Source organism: Engystomops pustulosus, chromosome 5 (assembly GCF_040894005.1).
Source record: "Engystomops pustulosus chromosome 5, aEngPut4.maternal, whole genome shotgun sequence".
Taxonomy (NCBI): Eukaryota; Metazoa; Chordata; class Amphibia; order Anura; family Leptodactylidae; genus Engystomops; species Engystomops pustulosus.
The window spans coordinates 1,519,889-1,540,518 of record NC_092415.1 but is presented as its reverse complement, the minus strand read 5'-3'; the positions used below and the strand labels follow the sequence as shown (position 1 = coordinate 1,540,518).

The window sequence follows — 20,630 nt, the reverse complement described above, 5'->3', positions numbered from 1 at the left end:
ATGAAGGGTTTAGAGGACGATGGGTTTAGAGGACGACGGGTTTAGAGGACGACGGGTTTAGAGGACGACGGGTTTAGAGGACGACAGGTTTAGAGGACGACGGGTTTAGAGGATGAAGGGTTTAGAGGACGACGGGTTTAGAGGATGAAGGGTTTAGAGGACGACGGGTTTAGAGGACGACGGGTTTAGAGGATGAAGGGTTTAGAGGACGGTGGGTTTAGAGGACGGCAGGTTTAGAGGACATCGGGTTTAGAGGACATCGGGTTTAGAGGACGACGGGTTTAGAGGACGACGGGTTTAGAGGACGACGGGTTTAGAGGACGACGGGTTTGGAGGACATCGGGTTTAGAGGATGGCGGGTTTAGAGGACAGCGGGTTTAGAGGATGAAGGGTTTAGAGGACGACGGGTTTAGAGGACGTCGGGTTTAGAGGACGACGGGCTTAGAGGATTAAGGGTTTAGAGGACGACGGGCTTAGAGGATTAAGGGTTTAGAGGACGACGGGTTTAGAAGACAACGAGTTTAGAGGATGGCGGGATTAGAGGACGTCGGGATTAGAGGACGTCGGGTTTAGAGGACGTCGGGTTTAGAGGACGACGGGTTTAGAGGACGGCGGGTTTAGAGGACAGCGGGATTAGAGGACGTCGGGTTTAGAGGACGACCGGTTTAGAGGACGACCGGTTTAGAGGACGAAGGGTTTAGAGGACGACGGGTTTAGAGGACGACAGGTTTAGAGGACGGCGGGTTGAGAGGACGGCGGGTTTAGAGGACGACGGGTTTGGAGGATGACGGGTTTAGAGGACGACGGGTTTAGAGGACGACGGGTTTAGAGGACGACGGGTTTAGAGGATGAAGGGTTTAGAGGATGAAGGGTTTAGAGTACGACGGGTTTAGAGGATGAAGGGTTTAGAGGACATCGGGTTTAGAGGACGACGGGTTTAGAGGACGACGGGTTTAGAGGACTTGCGGGTTTCCATCTATTTTCCGATTTCGCTTCCTTCTGATGGTTTGTTTTCGTGCTCAGCATTTCCTATAACATTGAGCGTCCTGTCCGGGCATCAGAGCTTGAAGATCATCGTCTGAGGCTCCTGAAGTGTTTTCTTTCCGTCCTCCCTTCACCTTCACAGATCTTATTATTCCGCTTCCATGTGGATGAGTGGATGCGCTGGACTCATGACGTTATATGATACATAGTAACGGGGGGAACGTCCCGATGTGTCATTTCATCTTCTTCATTTCATGTTTTGCACATAAACAATGTAAAACACGTGGCGATCGTTACTGATCCTACGCGATAAGCCCAAGCACAACGCGATTCAAACGCCACATGTGAACACGGCCGGAGGGTTTGGTCACATGGCAGGGTTTGACGGGGGATTTTGCAGTTTGAAAATCCCCATCATTAGATTCGGATGATGGGTTTTGAGACCAATAGTTCATGTTAATGTTTTTTATTTTTTTAGTTCCTTAATGCAAAACTGCAAAAATCTGTTAGAGATCGCTTAAAGATTCAAGCTCCTATACTGAGCGCTATAAGGGCCAGATAGGTCTTCAGTTATTAAGTGTTGGAAGACACAGAACATCAGACGTCACATGGGGGACATGGGAGTTATTTTTAATTTGAAACCGATGCATGATGGGTCGGTTTCCCGATGGGGGGGGGGGTTGACCACTCGTCACTGGCTCCTCCCATGGAACTAGGGACACGGCTCTGCATACAGAAAGGTAAACTTTGATCTCATCTTTTTTTTCGGAAAAAGCCAGTTTTACTATAAAAACTCTTTGGCAATGTGTACACTATTCTCTATGGGGACATGTGGAGCCAGAACAAGGATTTCTGATGACAGGTTCCCTTTAAGACCCCAACCTTGATTTGGTTTAAAAAACTCCATTAAAAAACCTGAATATATGTGATTACCCAAAGAGAGCATTTTGTATGTATGAACCTCCATCTCCATCGCTGGGTCAGTGCGACCTGTTCTGCTGCTCTCCCGGGGTTTATGGCCTCCTCCCGATGTGTCATGGACTATTTCTGAATATTGCAGCTTTTACTCTACATAGAATCGAGGTGATAAATGGAGTTTAATTAGGTACTTAAGTCCCAGAGATAAGCGAGTATTCTGCTTAGTCATTAATTGCTGGAGGAGCAGGGGTCATGGAGGAGCAGGGGTCATGGAGGAACAGGTTCATGGAGGAGCAGGGGTCATGGAGGAGCAGGGGTCATGGAGGAGCAGGGGTCATGGAGGAGCAGGGGACATGGAGGAGCAGGGGTCATGGAGGAGCAGGGGTCATGGAGGAGCAGGGGACATGGAGGAGCAGGGGACATGGAGGAGCAGGGGTCATGGAGGAGCAGGGGTCATGGAGGAGCAGGGGTCATGGATGAGCAGGGGTCATGGAGGAACAGGTTCATGGAGGAGCAGGGGTCATGGAGGAGCAGGGGTCATGGAGGAGCAGGGGTCATGGAGGAACAGGTTCATGGAGGAGCAGGGGTCATGGAGGAGCAGGGGTCATGGAGGAGCAGGGGACATGGAGGAGCAGGGGACATGGAGGAGCAGGGGTCATGGAGGAGCAGGGGTCATGGAGGAGCAGGGGTCATGGAGGAGCAGGGGACATGGAGGAGCAGGGGACATGGAGGAGCAGGGGTCATGGAGGAGCAGAGGACATGGAGGAGCAGGGGTCATGGAGGAGCAGGGGTCATGGAGGAGCAGGGGACATGGAGGAGCAGGGGACATGGAGGAGCAGGGGTCATGGAGGAGCAGGGGTCATGGAGGAGCAGGGGTCATGGAGGAGCAGGGGTCATGGAGGAGCAGGGGTCATGGAGGAGCAGGGGACATGGAGGAGCAGTGGTCATGGAGGAGCAGTGGTCATGAAGGAGCAGGGGTCATGGAGGAGCAGGGGACATGGAGGAGCAGGGGACATGGAGGAGCAGGGGACATGGAGGAGCAGGGGACATGGAGGAGCAGGGGACATGGAGGAGCAGGGGTCATGGAGGAGCAGGGGTCATGGAGGAGCAGGGGACATGGAGGAGCAGGGGTCATGGAGGAGCAGGGGACATGGAGGAGCAGGGGTCATGGAGGAGCAGGGGACATGGAGGAGCAGGGGTCATGGAGGAGCAGGGGTCATGGAGGAGCAGGGGTCATGGAGGAGCAGGGGACATGGAGGAGCAGGGGTCATGGAGGAGCAGGGGACATGGAGGAGCAGGGGACATGGAGGAGCAGGGGTCATGGAGGAGCAGGGGTCACCTACACTCGGCTTTGTGCTCTTTATGGTGATATTATTATTATGTGGCACAAGTGTTACTGACATTTCTGTGAATCAGTTAAGGACGTATCTCCCCCTTCACCAAGTGTAACTCCTGCACCGGGTATAGGTTTCCCTTCACTCACTGCTCCGGGTCCAGGTGGAATTTTTTTCTCTAGTCCCCAGTCATTGCTGTCAGTTTCAGCTCCGAACTTGTTCATTATATTCAATAAAGTTTATTGAAAGAATGTTGAGGTTCGCATACAAAGTGTAAGGAGATTGATACAATTAAGTGTAGAAGCTACAATACAAATCAGAAGCGTTATAGGAGCTGAGCCGTGGATGTACCACGAGGTGCTGACCACGTGAGGCCCCAATCACTGCACAGACACAGAACTGAGTACGAAAACATAAACAGTGAACGTAATAACATTCAGATTCAGATACCGTGTTCATACACTGGCGCAATGGAATGACCACGTTAGCGGCTGTGAGGAAACCAACTTCTTAGTTATCTTCCCTATTGTCAGATGGGTGGTCTAGGGTTATCTGGGTTATTATGGGGAGGGCTCCTGAGGCGCACACCCCAGGGCTCCCACCACTAAGGGGCCTCCACCAGCCTTTATCCGGCCCTTCTCCAGCCTTAATCCCATGTGATAGCCTTATTGGTTTATTGGGATTTGAAAGTAAAGACTGATAACTGCTAGTTCCAGCTGTGCAACTTACCCAAAATAGCTGTATCAGTATGTTGTCATGCCGCTTACCCCTCCTCTATCATGTCTAGCATGGGGGCGTCATCCAGAAAATAAACTTTAAAGCGAGATGTAAATGTGTTGTATAATGACAGGAAGGCAGAGAGTTCAGCGCTACAGTCAAGCTCTCCCTTTCTCAATACTCCCCTCAGATGTGATGAACTTCTGAATAGTTGGTTGTGACTTGATGCTGGGCTGTCAATTAGAGTGGAGGAGACAATGCAACACGAGGAGAGTTTGACTTCAGTCCTGAACTCTCCGCCTCCACAACTTTACACATCCAATTTACATCTCACAAAAAAGTTAATTTTCTGGATGATGCCACCACATTGGGCCACGATGATGATCTGGAAGGGGTTATTAGGTACATTTCTGCTGACAGGTTCCCTGTAAATATTCCAGGCAGTGAAGATAAATATTTGCGGTGAGTGTTACCGTCTCCTTCCTAAAGCCTTTTGTCTCTTTATGTTGCAGGAGGTGGAAGAAGTTGTGCCGCTGGCACAGAGACGGGCCTGGTGCTGGTGCATGTGCTTTGGACTGGCCTTCATGCTGGCGGGCATCGTGCTGGGCGGAGCCTACCTCTACCGATACTTTGTGTCACAGGTGATGTATTCATTTATATCCGTTCAGTGGAATGTGACACAATATTAACTAATTTTATCCAATATATTTGAGACTTTCCATTTCTACTTTTCAGCAGTGACGCATCAACCTCCAAACATAGAGAATAGATGAAAGTACATGTCAGGAGGAAAGTGTCTCTACATTCATTAGATAAGAAGGATCATTCTTGTTGGATTCTTCTTTCTTACCATTGACATAAGGTCCTGGCAGAGGATTATGAGGATTTATAGGGAATCCCCTTACAATGGAGGCAGCGGGAATCCCTACTGTCTGTATCATCCATACACAATCCATAAGTAACGGAAGTGCAGCTCTCCTTCTACTTTATTATATCTATGTAAATCTATGTACCGGTGTCTGTGCTGTAAAATAACCCCCAATGTGTCCACTTTCACACAACCCCTGAGCGAGCTGGAGGAGGTACATGCAGGCGCCTCTATCACTGCCCCAGCGCATCATGTGCACTAACCCTAAGGGTCCATCTATACACTTACCTGTAAGCTACTGGCCTCACGTGTTTGGGGCCCTCCCTGTATTCTTGTTATACAATTAGCCCAGAGTAAGGAATCATTAGAGATGAGCGGATCTGGCATTTGTATTCGGCCGCGTGACCTGGACATATTGCTGGATTGGTGTCAGAGGGGCGGGGTTTCATCATAGCAGGCTCCATAGGGGCGGGATTTCAGCATACTCAGGCTCCATAGGGGCGGAGTTTCATCATATTTGGGCTCCTAGGGCTGGATTTCACCATACTTTGGCTCTGCAGGAGCGGGGTTTCATAATACTCTGGCTCAGTAGGGCGGGGTTTCATCATACACTGGCTCTTTAGGGGCGGGGTTTCATAATACTCAGGCTCTGTAGGGGCGGAGTTTCATGATATTCAGGGTCTGTAGGGGCAGGGTTTCATCATACTCTGGCTCTGAAGGGGTAGAGTTTCATAATATTCAGGGTCTGTAGGGGCGGGTTTCATAATACCCAGGCTCTGTAGGGGCGGAGTTTCATAATATTCAGGGTCTGTAGGGGCGGGGTTTCATCATACTCTGCCTCTGTAGGGGCGGAGTTTCATAATATTCAGGGTCTGCAGGGGCGGGGTTTCATCATACTCTGGCTCTGAAGGGGCGGAGTTTGATCATACTCGGGCTCTGTAGGGGTTGCAGCATGAGCTGTAGAGTTTATTGCTATAGTTTTGGGAGGTTTGCACTTATGATTACTTTGCTTTCCATATTTTTATAATAAAAAACCCGGAATTCTTCTGTGGATTGTCTTATTTTGGCACAACGTCCTGCGACAAAGATCTATATATAATCTATATCCACATTGCTGGGGGTTCCCTCGCTCTCCGGAAAAACTGAAAAAACAAGTAACAGAGGGAAAGCCGTAAGCGCCGTGCCGCTGCTCCAGTGCTTATTGCCGTGTGGAGCGTTTTACCTGATTTATTACGTGTTTGCTTCTTGTCTGCAGTCGTTTCCTTTTTATGTTTATCACATCCGTCCTGTTGCAGGAAAAGAAACAAAGCCTTAAAGCTCTGCCCCCAGCTCTGCATGGACCACTAAAATTACAAACTTGAAGGGAACCTGTCACTAACCCACTCACAGGACCTTATGAGCCAGTGGTTTAGTGTCCCAAATTGCCCTTAAGCAAGTCCTCCTGTGCCCACTACAAAAAAAAAAGGTGCATTGGACCCGTCTCTGGTGTTCCATGCTTGGAGCAGCACATCCCGAGCACCGGACCCGCAGCTCATGTGCAGCGAAGCCGGAGCAGTACATCCCGAACACCACATCAGCAGCTCATGTGCAGCGAAGCCGGAGTAGTACATCCCGAACACCACATCAGCAGCTCATGTGCAGCGAAGCTGGAGTAGTACATCCCGAACACTGAACCTGCAGCTCATGTGCAGCGTTTTCGGAGCAGTACATCCCAAACACCACATCAGCAGCTCATGTGCAGTGATGCCGGAGTAGCACATCCCGAGCACTGGGCCCGCAGCACATGTGCAGCGAAGCCGGAGCAGTACATCCCGAACACCGAACCCGCAGCTCATGCGCAGCGAAGCCAGAGCAGTACATCCCGAGCACCGGACCGGCAGCTCATGTGCAGCGAAGCCGGAGCAGTACATCCCGAGCATCGCACCCGCAGCTCATGCGCAGCGAAGCCGGAGCAGTACATCTCGAACACTGAACCCGCAGCTCATGCGCAGCGAAGCCGGAGCAGTACATTCCGAGCACTGAACCCGCAGCTCATGCGCAGTGTAGCCGCAGCAGCACATCCTGAGCACCAGACCCGCAGCTCATGTGCAGTGATGCCGGAGCAGTACATCCCGAGCACCGGACCCGCAGCTCATGTGCAGTGATGCCGGAGCAGCACATCCCGAGCACCGGACCCGCAGCGCATGTGCAGTGATGCCGGAACAGCACATCCCGAACACCACACCCGCAGCTCATGCGCAGCGAAGCCGGAGCTGTACATCCCGAGCACTGAACCCGCAGCTCATGTGCAGTGTAGCCGGAGCAGCACATCCCGAGCACCGGACCCGCAGCTCTTGTGCAGTGATGCTGGAGCAGCACATCCCGAGCACCGGACCCGCAGCTCATGTGCAGTGATGCCGGAGCAGCACATCCCGAGCACCGGACCCGCAGCTCATGTGCAGTGATGCCGGAGCAGCACATCCCGAGCACCGGATCCGCAGCTCATGTGCAGTGATGCCGGAGTAGTACATCCCAAACACCACACCCGCAGCTCATGCGCAGCGAAGCCGGAGCAGCACATACCGAACACCACACCCGCAGCTCATGCGCAGCGAAGCCGGAGCAGCACATCCCGAACATCCCACCCGCAGCTCATGTGCAGTGATGCCGGAACAGCACATCCCGAACACCGGACCCACAGCTCATGCGCAGCGAAGCCGGAGCAGTACATCCCGAACACCACACCCGCAGCTCATTTGCAAACTGAAACCACATACAACCATCTGTTTAACTCAAACCTCCCCTTTAACTGCCGATAATATTACACTCAATATATCATTTTAACTCTGTGATGTGACAAAAAGGGAATCTTAACCATAATTTCTACTCATAGAGCAGTAACTTCAGAATTGGAATATACAACGTTGGGCACCTGTATCTCAGCCAAATTAAAGGTCATGTAGGTCACAAGCCCAATAAAAAGACCGCCAGGTATTACAGGTTCCCTTTATAGAAATTTCATCTCGTTGTTGTGGTATTTATCCTATAACAGTTGTGTGTCTGTCCAGTCCTCCAGAACCAGGACCAGGTCCAGGCTGTAGGGACTTTCCTGCTTGCACAACCTCCTGGTGGGGAGTAGAATTCTTCTGTCATGTTACCGTTTATGTTATTGATGATGTAATTATTGTATTTCACAAGTAAAAAGAAAATGTAAAAAGCCAACAACATTTCTGGAAGTGATGGGAGAGGCAGCGGCACCGGGTCCCAGGGAGGGGGGCTCCATGTGTAACGCACCGGACAATGGTCGTATTATCCACCTGCACACCAGGCAGAAGAGGCACTAGATGTGAGATGAGTCCTAGTGATGTCTCCGTGTTTCTCTTGCAGCGCGGCGTCTACTTCTGCGGAATACGTTACACGGAGGACGACATGTCCCTCACCGAGCCCTATGCAGAGTCCCGCGTGCGCTACCACTCCTTCAAGGAGAGGATTCAGATCTTAGAGGAAGAAGAAGTGGAGCTGATCAGTGTCCCCGTCCCTGAGTTTGCTGACAGTGACCCCGCGGACATCGTCCATGACTTTCACAGGGTAACGTGTATTATATATCGGGGGTCCTGATACTTCTGATCCCGATGTCTACACAGATATAAGAATGTATGAGGAGCCTCGCAGGGGAGATGAATCAGTTCTCAGCACTGCATGTCCGAGGGTTTTACCTTCCTTGGTCAATAAGACATAAGTGGGGGCACAATTCCTGATGTCGCACACCACACACATACATACAATGCCATATACAGACACACAGCATATACACACCCAATATCCTGGATGCTGGGGCCCCTGACACTGCGGGCCCCATAGCAGCTGCTATGGCTGTTACCCCTGTAGTTACGCCTCCTCGGTGCATACGGCCATGTACCTCTATACTATACACAGAAGTCGTCATGTTATAATAAATGCTGAAAGATATTTCCCTATTATTTCTATCATAACCTCTTGTGTCCTCAGAAACTCACGGCTTACCTGGACCTCAGCCTGAACAAGTGCTACGTGATTCCTCTCAACACGTCCGTTGTGATGCCGCCCAGGAATTTCTTGGAGCTTCTGATCAATATTAAGGTAGTAAAATATGAAAAATGAAGGCAACGTCCTTACTGAAAACCGACGGAATATTCCATGTATGTGTATGGAGAGGGTTCCATCACCGCCTTCCCCTAGAAACCATATAAAGATATACAATAAAACATGAACATGTTGGGTATCGCCGCCTCCCGAAATACCAAAGTATAAAAACTGTTATTCCAGGCGTAACAGGAAATAATGCCAAAATGTCCAACACCCCCCCCCCCCCCCCCCCAGCTGCTGTAGATATAAATGGTGGAGTTCAAGACGTCCTGAGATGCTGCTGGTCGGGGGAGAAGGTTCTATAGTGTCCGGCTGCTGTATATATATAAACACTCACCGGCCACTTTATTAGGTCCACCATGCTAGTAACGGGTTGGACCCCCTTTTGCCTTCAGAACTGCCTCAATTCTTCGTGGCATAGATACAACAAGGTGCTGGAAGCTCCTCAGAGATTTTGCTCCATAGTGACATGATGGCATCACACAGTTGCCGCAGATTTGCCGGCTGCACATCCATGATGCGAATCTCCCGTTCCACCACATCCCAAAGATGCTCTATTGGATTGAGATCTGGTGACTGTGGAGGCCATTTGTGTCCAGTGACCTCATTGTCAAGTTCAAGAAACCAGTCTGAGATGCTTCCAGCTTTATGACATGGCGCATTATCCTGCTGAAAGTAGCCATCAGATGTTACAGGGTACATTGTGCTCATAAAGGGATGGACATGGGCAGCAACAATACTCAGGTAGGCTGTGCCATCATGTCACTATGGAGCAAAATCTCTGAGGAGCTTCCAGCACCTTGTTGTATCTCTGCCACGAAGAATTGAGGCAGTTCTGAAGGCAAAAGGGGGTCCAACCCGTTACTAGCATGGGGGACCTAATAACGTGGCCGGCTGCTGTATATATATATAGTGGAGTCCAGGACGTCCTGAGATGCTGCCGGTCGGGGGAGAAGGTTCTATAGTGTCCGGCTGCTGTATATATATATATATATATATATGCAACATCCCCCACCGGGGCCTAGCCCTTGAGGTGAGGCCTGGAGACAGCCGGGGCCCGCTGTACCGGAGTGGCTGGCGGTTGCGGCCTAAGCACGCTATTGTCACGGTGCTTGGTACGGGGGAACCGGAGGGCTGTCCTACAGCCTGGCAGGTCTCCAGCAGGGTGGTGTTGGCAAGAAATGATGAGGGAGCGGCTGCTATAGCGGATCTCCCTGGGGCAACCCCTTAATGTCCCGAGTGTGAGTCTCTGGGTGATGGACAGGGTGCCGGTGATGAAGGCAGCCGTATTAGCAGGGACCAGACGGAGACAGAAGTTGAAGAAAACAACTTACAGTTCTTTATTTGAACCGCAGGAACCGCAGCAAACGTGCCTTTAACAGGTAGGTAGGGTGCCGAGATGTGAGTTGGAGGGAGCCTCAGGAGATAGTTCACCAGCCTGGATGTAGAGGGCAGGCTGGGAGGCAGCTGTGTCCTGGTAGGAAGCTTCAGCTTGTCCTGCAGGGCTTCAGGTATCACCTTTAAAGGTAAGATGATACCCCTTTTCCTCACTACACTAACTCTAGCCTAATGCTCCACTCTTCAGAGGCAGGGGCTAGGCTCTTCCTGCTCTGGTATGGGCAAGACTGAGATTTCTCACTCACTCACTGATCTCTAGGATTCCACACTAGAATAAAACATCCAGAACATTCCTGGCCAGAGGTTTTACTACCTCCCTTTGGTCAGGTGGTGGCTGCTCCTCCAATCACATCTCAGCTTACAGAGCACAGGATGTAACACATATCATTGGACAACAGCATCTTGCATCATACAAAATACTTAACTCCTGCATTGCCAGGCAGGATTCACCACTGCAATACCCCTATGTCCTATCAGGACCATGTAGTGTAATGGTATTACATGCAGGTGGGACGTATTCGCAAACCCTCCCTCGCCATTGCATCGGCGAGGGTGTTGCATACCCCGGGGGCAATTGAAAGAGCCGCCCTCGGCTCGACTACAGATGTATTGGGGCACAGAGGGGGCTAAGGGCACTTCTGGGAAGTGCAGGCTATGTGATGTGTAGGGACAAACCGCCCATGGTCCTGGAGACAGGCACCTGGGTTGGTGTCGGACTGAGACAAAAACATGTAGCTGTATGACAGTTGGTCGCTGACGCCATTAAACCGAACTGTACAGTAGGAAAGGTGTGGTGTCATGTCCTGTAATCCACTCCTTGCACCAAGGCCTGTATATTTGTTTTATCAACGCTTCTTCCCTGGCGGCAATTATATAGTGTATATATGCATACATTGGCATATGTGACACAATAAAACATTGTACTACATAGAGACGGTCCGACACAGCCACACTACAACCTAAAAAGCCTATGAAAGGGTTAATGCAGACTACTGGCATATATGACAGTGTGCAAACAGGTTAATTCACATTGGCTTAGGAGCCCAATGGGTACACATCTTGAACGTTACAAACGTTACATAGGTAGATAGGCTACTCAGGGTAGCAAAATAGAAAATGTCTCTTTACCTGAAAAGGAAAGGCATGGAAGTGCAAACATAATGTCCGTACCTAAAAAGGAAGGCATTAAGTGCAAAATGATAATAAATAAAGTGGCAACTTTTCCTTGGAGTATCTGGCAAAAGTCTCACAGAAGGTCTCTAGCGACAAAGTCCATCTTCTGGGTACAGCCCTTGATGTGGGGAAAAGTGCACTGAGAAGCAAAGGGTCTCCTCTATGTGTAGAGGGACAGAGTCCTTTGAAGAAATTCTCTGCTGTGGCAGAGAAGGGGTGCTATCATAGCACATGACAATAATCAGTTCAAGGTATGTCTCTTGACTGAGATAAATAAGGGTAAGAGTCTCAGGACAGTTTCTGGCTCTTTAGGGATAAGGACAGAAATATACAATATGTACACAGTACAGTACCTGAAGTGGGCTACAGCCCTTCAGGGGTTACTCAGTATCTTCTTCGGTGGTAAGTACTTCGGTGTCAGAAAAACGTACCTGCCTCCTGCTCCTGCGGGTCACCAGCTGGTACTCCTGCAGGTACGCAGGAGCTTTACCTTTTGTCTCCCTTTGAGACCTTCGAAGTTCCGGCCTGGAGAAGATAACAATCTCCTCATCGTCGTCCTCTGATTCAGGCGCTGGAGTCGGAGTCTCAGCTGGCTCTGATGTTTCAGGGGTTGCAGACAGTGGAGCCGGATCATCCTCCACAGGCAGCAGTATTGGAGACTGCGGTGGGGATGATGGTCTCTGCGAGGTACCTCTTACTGGAGTGGAAACAAAACAGAATTGAGGCACAGTCACAAGTTCCAAGAAACTGGGGGTAGGCGAACACAAGGAGGTCTGTAAGTTGGGGGACGAGGTGAGAGGTGTAGACATAGGGGCAAAAGGACGAAGACATCTCTTCAGCCGGTTCCTATGTACCCGGAGTGATGGACGGTCTCCTCTTGAAATCTCGTAGACTTCAGGGGAGAGACTGTCCCTAACTAGGTATGGCTCACGCTCCCAACGCCCATCTAGCTTACTGGTAGGATGGTTGTTGCGCAGCCACACTCGATCTCCTGGGGCAAAAGGCTCAGCACAGGCATTACGATCAAAGTCCCTTTTTTGTTTCTCTCGGGCCTCTTCCAACCGCAGATCCACAACTTCTCTGGCATCCGCCAGGCGCCTCTGGTGTTCGTGAACCCAGTCAGTCTGGGGGAGTAAAGACTGGGAATCAGGGGACTCCATGTCCCAGGTCATATCAGCAGGGAGATGGCCGTGTCTCCCAAACATCAGATAATACGGGGTGTATCCTGTGGAGCAATGAGTGGTATTGTTGTACAGGTACACTAATTCGGGCAACAGTTTTGGCCAGTCAGCCCTTTTTGCAGGGGTCAGAGTCCTCAGCATATTGATTAGAGTCTGGTTCATCTTTTCACAAAGCCCGTTGCCTTGGGGATGATAGGCTGTGGTCCTCAGCTTCTTGCAGCCATATAGAGTACACAGCTCCTGGAAGACTTGGGACTCAAATGCTGTTCCTTGGTCTGTAAGGATCTGGTCCGGACAGCCATAGGGGAGGATGAAGCTCTTCCACAGGGCCGCTGCGGTAGTCCTTGCAGACAGATCTCTGACAGGTACTGCAACCACAAATTTGGTATAGTGGTCGATGATCGTAAGAGCATAACTGTGACCGGATCTGCTGGGCTCCAACTTCACATGGTCCAATGCCAGGATCTCCAAGGGCCGTTGGCTCACAATGGGACGTAGAGGGGCCCTTTGATTGTGCCGCTCTCCTCGAGCGATGGCGCAGGCTGGGCATTCTCGACACCAGGCTTCAATGTCGGACTTCATGTTGACCCAGTAGAATCGCCTTCGGAGGGTGGCTTCAGTCTTCTGTGCGCCAAAGTGTCCGGACTGGTCATGGTACATTTCCAGTACTATCTTGGCGTCCCTCCTGGGAATCAGGATCTGGTATATCCGATCATAAGTGATAGGGTCCAGAGTTCTTCTCTTTAGCAGACCCTGGTGCATGCTCAGAGTCTTTCTCTGGCGCCACAATTGAGACAGTTCTCCATCAGCTCTTCTGCGCCGGATTCTTTCAGGCACTCGCCCACTAGAGAGATAGTCCATTACTTCTCCTATGGCACGGCTATCAGCCTGAAGACTCATCCAGAGGTCCTTTTCCGCAGGGGGCTCTGACTCTTCTTGAGGAGTAGCTGGCGCTGCCTCTGTCGGTAGGGAGTAAACTCTCTGGGCATCTTGACGCACAAACCGGGCATAGAACGCTGGCATCTCGACATCTTCCCACTGAGCATCCGTGGAGGGTCCCTCCCACTGGTCAGGGAGACGGGACAGAGCGTCGGCGTTGTCATTGGTCTTACCAGCCCGGTACTTGATGGTAAAGCTGAAATTGGCAAGTCTGGAGGCCCACCGTTGTTCCAGTGCTCCAAGACGTGCGGTGTTCAGATGCGCCAAAGGATTATTGTCTGTAAAGACAGTGAAAGATGATGCAGCTAGGTAGTCCTTGAACTTTTCGGTCACAGCCCAGACTAACGCCAGAAACTCCAACTTGAAGGAACTATAGTTCTGGTCGTTTTGCTCCGGTTCTCGGAGGGAACGGCTGGCGTAGGCTATGACCCTTTCAGTTCCGTTTTGGAGCTGGGATAATACCGCCCCTAGACCTTGCTTGCTGGCATCAGTGTATAGGGTGAAAGGCAGACTATAGTCTGGATATCCCAACACCGGAGGTTCAGTCAGCCGTTGCTTGAGCATCTGGAAGGCAGCTTCTCGTTCGGCCGTCCACTCAATGGATACTCGGGAACGTTGGCTCTCTTTTGGCAGGCCCCTTAGAAGCTCTTGCAGGGGAGCCGCCAGCTGGGCAAACTTCGGGATGAAACGCCTGTAATAACTGGCAAATCCCAGGAAGCTTTTGATGTCCCGTACGGTGGATGGGGTAGGCCAGTCGTAAACAGCTGCAATCTTCTCTGGATCTGGCTCAATTCCATGAGCGCTCACCACATGTCCCAGGTACTTGACGCTAGGTTGTAGCAGGTGGCACTTGGATGGCTTGACCTTCAACCCATGTTGGGTCAGGATTTGGAAGACTTCAGCCAGATGGTGGAGGTGGTCTTCATAAGTCTTGGAGTAGATGATGATGTCGTCCAAATATAGCAGGACGGTCTCGAAGTTGCGATGACCCAAACATCTCTCCATCAGCCGTTGAAATGTGCCTGGGGCGTTGCATAGCCCAAACGGCATGTTGTTGAACTCGAACAAGCCCATTGGGGTGGTGAAAGCCGTCTTCTCTCTGTCTTCCGGCGCCATGGCCACTTGCCAGTAGCCACTGGTCAGGTCCAGGGTAGAGAAGTAGGCAGCTGACCCTAGGGCTGCGAGGGATTCCTCGATTCGAGGCAGAGGATAGGCGTCCTTGTGGGTGATATTGTTGATCTTCCTATAGTCAACACAGAATCGAAGGGTTCCATCCTTCTTCTTCACAAGGACCAGCGGGGCAGCCCATGGGCTGTGACTCTCCCGGATAACGTTGGCTGTCTTCATCTCTTGTACCAGCTTTTTCACCTCTTGAGTGCTGGAGCGGCGCTCGACAGCACGTGGCAGCAGTATAAAGTTCAATGTAGAAACACACAAATACTTGGGCCTAAACCCGGATGGCAGCAGGGTTAGGCAGCACAGTCTTTTTCTTAATAAAGTACAGTCTTTAGTGCCAGGATAAGGCACAGAAGTAAATATCCTGTGATTCGTGACGCCACTTGCAACATCCCCCACCGGGGCCTAGCCCTTGAGGTGAGGCCTGGAGACAGCCGGGGCCCGCTGTACCGGAGTGGCTGGCGGTTGCGGCCTAAGCACGCTATTGTCACGGTGCTTGGTACGGGGGAACCGGAGGGCTGTCCTACAGCCTGGCAGGTCTCCAGCAGGGTGGTGTTGGCAAGAAATGATGAGGGAGAGGCTGCTATAGCGGATCTCCCTGGGGCAACCCCTTAATGTCCCGAGTGTGAGTCTCTGGGTGATGGACAGGGTGCCGGTGATGAAGGCAGCCGTATTAGCAGGGACCAGACGGAGACAGAAGTTGAAGAAAACAACTTACAGTTCTTTATTTGAACCGCAGGAACCGCAGCAAACGTGCCTTTAACAGGTAGGTAGGGTGCCGAGATGTGAGTTGGAGGGAGCCGCAGGAGATAGTTCACCAGCCTGGATGTAGAGGGCAGGCTGGGAGGCAGCTGTGTCCTGGTAGGAAGCTTCAGCTTGTCCTGCAGGGCTTCAGGTATCACCTTTAAAGGTAAGATGATATCCCTTTTCCTCACTATACTAACTCTAGTCTTAGACTCCACTCTTCAGAGGCAGGGGCTAGGCTCTTCCTGCTCTGGTATGGGTTAGACTGAGATTTCTCACTCACTTACTGATTCTCCTAGGATTCCACACTAGAATAAAACATCCAGAACATTCCTGGCCAGAGGTTTTACTACCTCCCTTTGGTCAGGTGGTGGCTGCTCCTCCAATCACATCTCAGCTTACAGAGCACAGGATGTAACACATATCATTGGACAACAGCATCTTGCATCATACAAAATACTTAACTCCTGCATTGCCAGGCAGGATTCACCACTGCAATATCCCCTATGTCCTATCAGAACCATGTAGTGTAATGTGGTTACATGCAGGTGGGACGTATTCGCAAACACTCCCTCGCCATTGCATCGGCGAGGGTGTTGCATATATATATATATATATAGTGGAGTCCAAGATGTCCTGAGATGCTGCCGGTCGGGGGAGAAGGTTCTATAGTGTCCGGCTGCTGTATATATATATATAGTGGAGTCCAAGATGTCCTGAGATGCTGCTGGTCGGGGGAGAAGGTTCTATAGTGTCCGGCTGCTGTATATATATATATAGTGGAGTCCAAGATGTCCTGAGATGCTGCCGGTCGGGGGAGAAGGTTCTATAGTGTCCGGCTGCTGTATATATATATATATATAGTGGAGTCCAAGATGTCCTGAGATCCTGCCGGTCGGGGGAGAAGGTTCTATAGTGTCCGGCTGCTGTATATATATATATATATATATATATATATATATATATATAGTGGAGTCCAGGACGTCCTGAGATGCTGCCGGTCGGGGGAGAAGGTTCTATAGTGTCCGGCTGCTGTATATATATATATATAGTGGAGTCCAGGACGTCCTGAGATGCTGCCGGTCGGGGGAGAAGGTTCTATAGTGTCCGGCTGCTGTATATATATATATATATATATAGTGGAGTCCAAGATGTCCTGAGATGCTGCCGGTCGGGGGAGAAGGTTCTATAGTGTCCGGCTGCTGTATATATATATATAGTGGAGTCCAAGATGTCCTGAGATGCTGCTGGTCGGGGGAGAAGGTTCTATAGTGTCCGGCTGCTGTATATATATATATATATAGTGGAGTCCAGGACGTCCTGAGATGCTGCTGGTCGGGGGAGAAGGTTCTATAGTGTCCGGCTGCTGTATATATATATATAGTGGAGTCCAAGATGTCCTGAGATGCTGCTGGTCGGGGGAGAAGGTTCTATAGTGTCCGGCTGCTGTATATATATATATATATATAGTGGAGTCCAGGACGTCCTGAGATGCTGCTGTTCGGGGGAGAAGGTTCTATAGTGTCCGGCTGCTGTATATATATATATATATAATGGAGTCCAGGACGTCCTGAGATGCTGCTGGTCGGGGGAGAAGGTTCTATAGTGTCCGGCTGCTGTATATATATATATATATAGTGGAGTCCAAGATGTCCTGAGATGCTGCTGGTCGGGGGAGAAGGTTCTATAGTGTCCGGCTGCTGTATATATATATATATATAGTGGAGTCCAAGATGTCCTGAGATCCTGCTGGTCGGGGGAGAAGGTTCTATAGTGTCCGGCTGCTGTATATATATATATAGTGGAGTCCAAGATGTCCTGAGATCCTGCTGGTCGGGGGAGAAGGTTCTATAGCTTCTGACAAGTCCTGACCCGTACTGTAAAGATAAAGTGATTGTTCCCCAAATAATGAAATCCATGGAAGTGGAAAACTTGTTACATTGATGATATAAGGACTGACATTGATTCTCCTCCTTCCTCTTCTTTTTGCGCAGGCCGGGACTTACCTCCCGCAGTCTTATCTCATCCACGAGCAGATGGTGGTCACTGATCGCATCGAGAATGTCGACCAACTGGGCGTCTTCATTCGTCGTCTGTGCCAGGACAAGGAGACCTACAAACTGCAGCGCAGAAGCGTCATCCGAGGTAAAGACTACGGAAGCTTTGGACTTGTTCTGATCCAATGATTATCATGAGATGTATAGAGGGATCTGACTTTGCATTTGTATAATATTCCGATGTTCTGACATAATGACGCGTCTTTATCTCCTCACAGGGAGGCAGAAGCGAGAGGCGGAGAGATGCGGAAAGATCGTCCACTTTGAGAACTACTTCCCGGTGGAGACGGAGATCTGCCACCTCTATTAGGCGCCCTGTGAGGACCGCTCCGGCCTCCCGCTAGTCATGTGTAGTCATTCTTACAGGGACGGCGGATTCTCTCACATCCCACCTGTTTATAATCCTCCTCAGTCACTTCTGTACTTTGTGTATTTTCTATATGTAGAGACACGAGACATTTTAGATCCGTTTTCCTTCCTGCTGATTGGTCTCCTGCTTAGCGTCGCATGTCCATGCACCTACATGACCGCATATTACTCATCATACAAACAATGTAAATCCCGGAGGGGGCACTTAGAATAATATGGATGATATGGATTTTATAGCAGCTGTGGACTACAACTCCCATCGCTGACCTGTGATTCCAGTCTCTTGCGCTGTGAATGATGTGAAATACGTCCTATTGGTATCAGCTATGCAGAAAACTAGAATAATGCCCAAAACACGATAGTAACATAGTAACCAGGCACTTTAGGAGGGGTCAGCGCAGTCTGTAAGGGTCCCCCAGTAACAATCCTATCACCTGACGGCTACTTACCCCTCGTCTCCCCTGCTACGCCGCGTATTTGTGAGATATATTACTGGCAGCACTACCCGGCCCTGACACGTGGATCTTTTTACATATAGTTGTCTTTCTAAGCTTTTGGTGTTAGAGGGATCGTGGGGATCATTCTGCTTATCATAACCGAGTGAAGTAGTAATTCTGCAGATTTCATTTATATGGGAAGTAGAGATGAGCAGCCCAAATGCGCAAGTTCAGATTTGGTGTTCAGCTTCGGCCCCGAACATATTGCTGGACTGGTGGCCGATCAGCCAATCCGGAAAATGGACGCCCCTAACAACTAGCCATGGTTGTGATTGGTCAGGGTGTCACCGTGGTCAGTTATAGCCATGGCTGCGATTGGTCAGGGTGTCCCCGTGGTCAGTTATAGCCATGGCTGTGATTGGTCAGGGTGTCCCCGTGGTCAGTTATAGCCATGGCTGTGATTGGTCAGGGTGTCCCCATGGTCAGTTATAGCCATGGCTGTGATTGGTCAGGGTGTCACCGTGGTCAGTTATAGCCATGGCTGCGATTGGTCAGGGTGTCCCCGTGGTCAGTTATAGCCATGGCTGTGATTGGTCAGGGTGTCCCCGTGGTCAGTTATAGCCATGGCTGTGATTGGTCAGGGTGTCCCCATGGTCAGTTATAGCCATGGCTGTGATTGGTCAGGGTGTCACCGTGGTCAGTTATAGCCATGGCTGCGATTGGTCAGGGTGTCCCCGTGGTCAGTTATAGCCATGGCTGTGATTGGTCAGGGTGTCCCTTTGGTCAGTTATAGCCATGGCTGTGATTGGTCAGGGTGCCCCCGTGGTCAGTTATAGCCATGGCTGTGATTGGTCAGGGTGTCCCTTTGGTCAGTTATAGCCATGGCTGTGATTGGTCAGGGTGTCCCTTTGGTCAGTTATAGCCATGGCTGTGATTGGTCAGGGTGTCCCTGTAGTCAGTTATAGCCATGGCTGTGATTGGTCAGGGTGTCCCCATGGTCAGTTATAGACATGGCTGTGATTGGTCAGGGTGTCCCTTTGGTCAGTTATAGCCATGGCTGTGATTGGTCAGGGTGTCCCCGTGGTCAGTTATAGCCATGGCTGTGATTGGTCAGGGTGTCTCTATGGTCAGTTATAGCCATGGCTGTGATTGGTCAGGGTGTCCCTGTAGTCAGTTATAGCCATGGCTGTGATTGGTCAGGGTATCACAGTGGTCAGTTATAGCCATGGCTGTGATTGGTCAGGGTATCACAGTGGTCAGTTATAGCCATGGCTGTGATTGGTCAGGGTATCCGGTGGTCAGTTACAGCCATGGCTAAGTTGTTAGGGGCGCCCATAACCTCCAATCCAGCAATATGTCCGGTCCAGAGGCCGAACATGAACTTGTGTGTCTGCTCCACTCATCTCTAATTACTGGAGAACTGGTGCACTTACTTCTAATACATTCACCATGACGGGGTTGGGCGCTCGGAGGCCGAGGGGCGGCTGGGACCTGCATTGTGTGGAGGTATTTCGGATCTGGTTGTGCTCTTATGGGGGAATCTGTAGATACAAATGATCCTCCATGCACAATAGAGAAGGTAAGTACCTGGGCCTCCCGCTCTGTATCATGGGGACTTACCTCCGGCTCTGCATTCACACTTACTACACATCCATTTTTTGTGTTACTATTTTGGTTGTTTTTAAGCTTTTCTTAAATCTGTTTTTAACTCTAGTTAATGGTTTGGTGGCGACTTACTGTACACAGGAGGTGGTAACGTGTGACTAATTTGTATATAATTGTACTGTAAAAGAATAAAACTCACGCCACCTCTTTACATCCCGTCTCCGCACTTTTCTTTCCTTTGTGGGTGAGGAGTAAATCCCTGGAAGTTATTGTCATTTATTTACTTAAAGGGGTTGGACATTTATACCAAACTTTACAAGGACTGAATAGGTCCCCCGCTTTATATTTACCCTGTCCCCTACATTGTAGTATATTGGTGACGTCCACTCAACAGGTCAAAGGTCAGGTGCGGCCGCCTGACCCCGATGTATTGCCGGCTGAACAACCAAGCTGACAAAGTTATGTCCCTACAACTGTGACGGCCAGGATTGTACGGACACCAAACACACAACCGGACCGTCTGTCCACTCATCTCTACTCAACATACACAATCTGCTACAAGGGCTGAAACCATCACAACCGCTGGGTAACATCGCCCTAAACATTTACTAAGGGTTCACGGACCA

The 20,630-nt window shown here is 50.3% G+C and overlaps 1 protein-coding gene across 1 annotated transcript in view; it reads left to right on the top strand.

Annotated features, from left to right (window-relative positions):
• ITM2B (integral membrane protein 2B) overlaps positions 1-20,215 on the top strand; it is a 39,643-nt gene extending 19,428 nt beyond the window's left edge. Inside the window, exons 2-6 of the mRNA XM_072150984.1 lie at positions 4,466-4,594; positions 8,188-8,388; positions 8,809-8,919; positions 17,531-17,681; positions 17,812-20,215. Of these exons, the coding sequence (XP_072007085.1) occupies positions 4,466-4,594; positions 8,188-8,388; positions 8,809-8,919; positions 17,531-17,681; positions 17,812-17,903 (684 nt within the window). The 3' untranslated portion in view covers positions 17,904-20,215. The remainder of the gene's footprint in view (positions 1-4,465; positions 4,595-8,187; positions 8,389-8,808; positions 8,920-17,530; positions 17,682-17,811) is intronic.
• Positions 20,216-20,630: the final 415 nt, after the last annotated feature.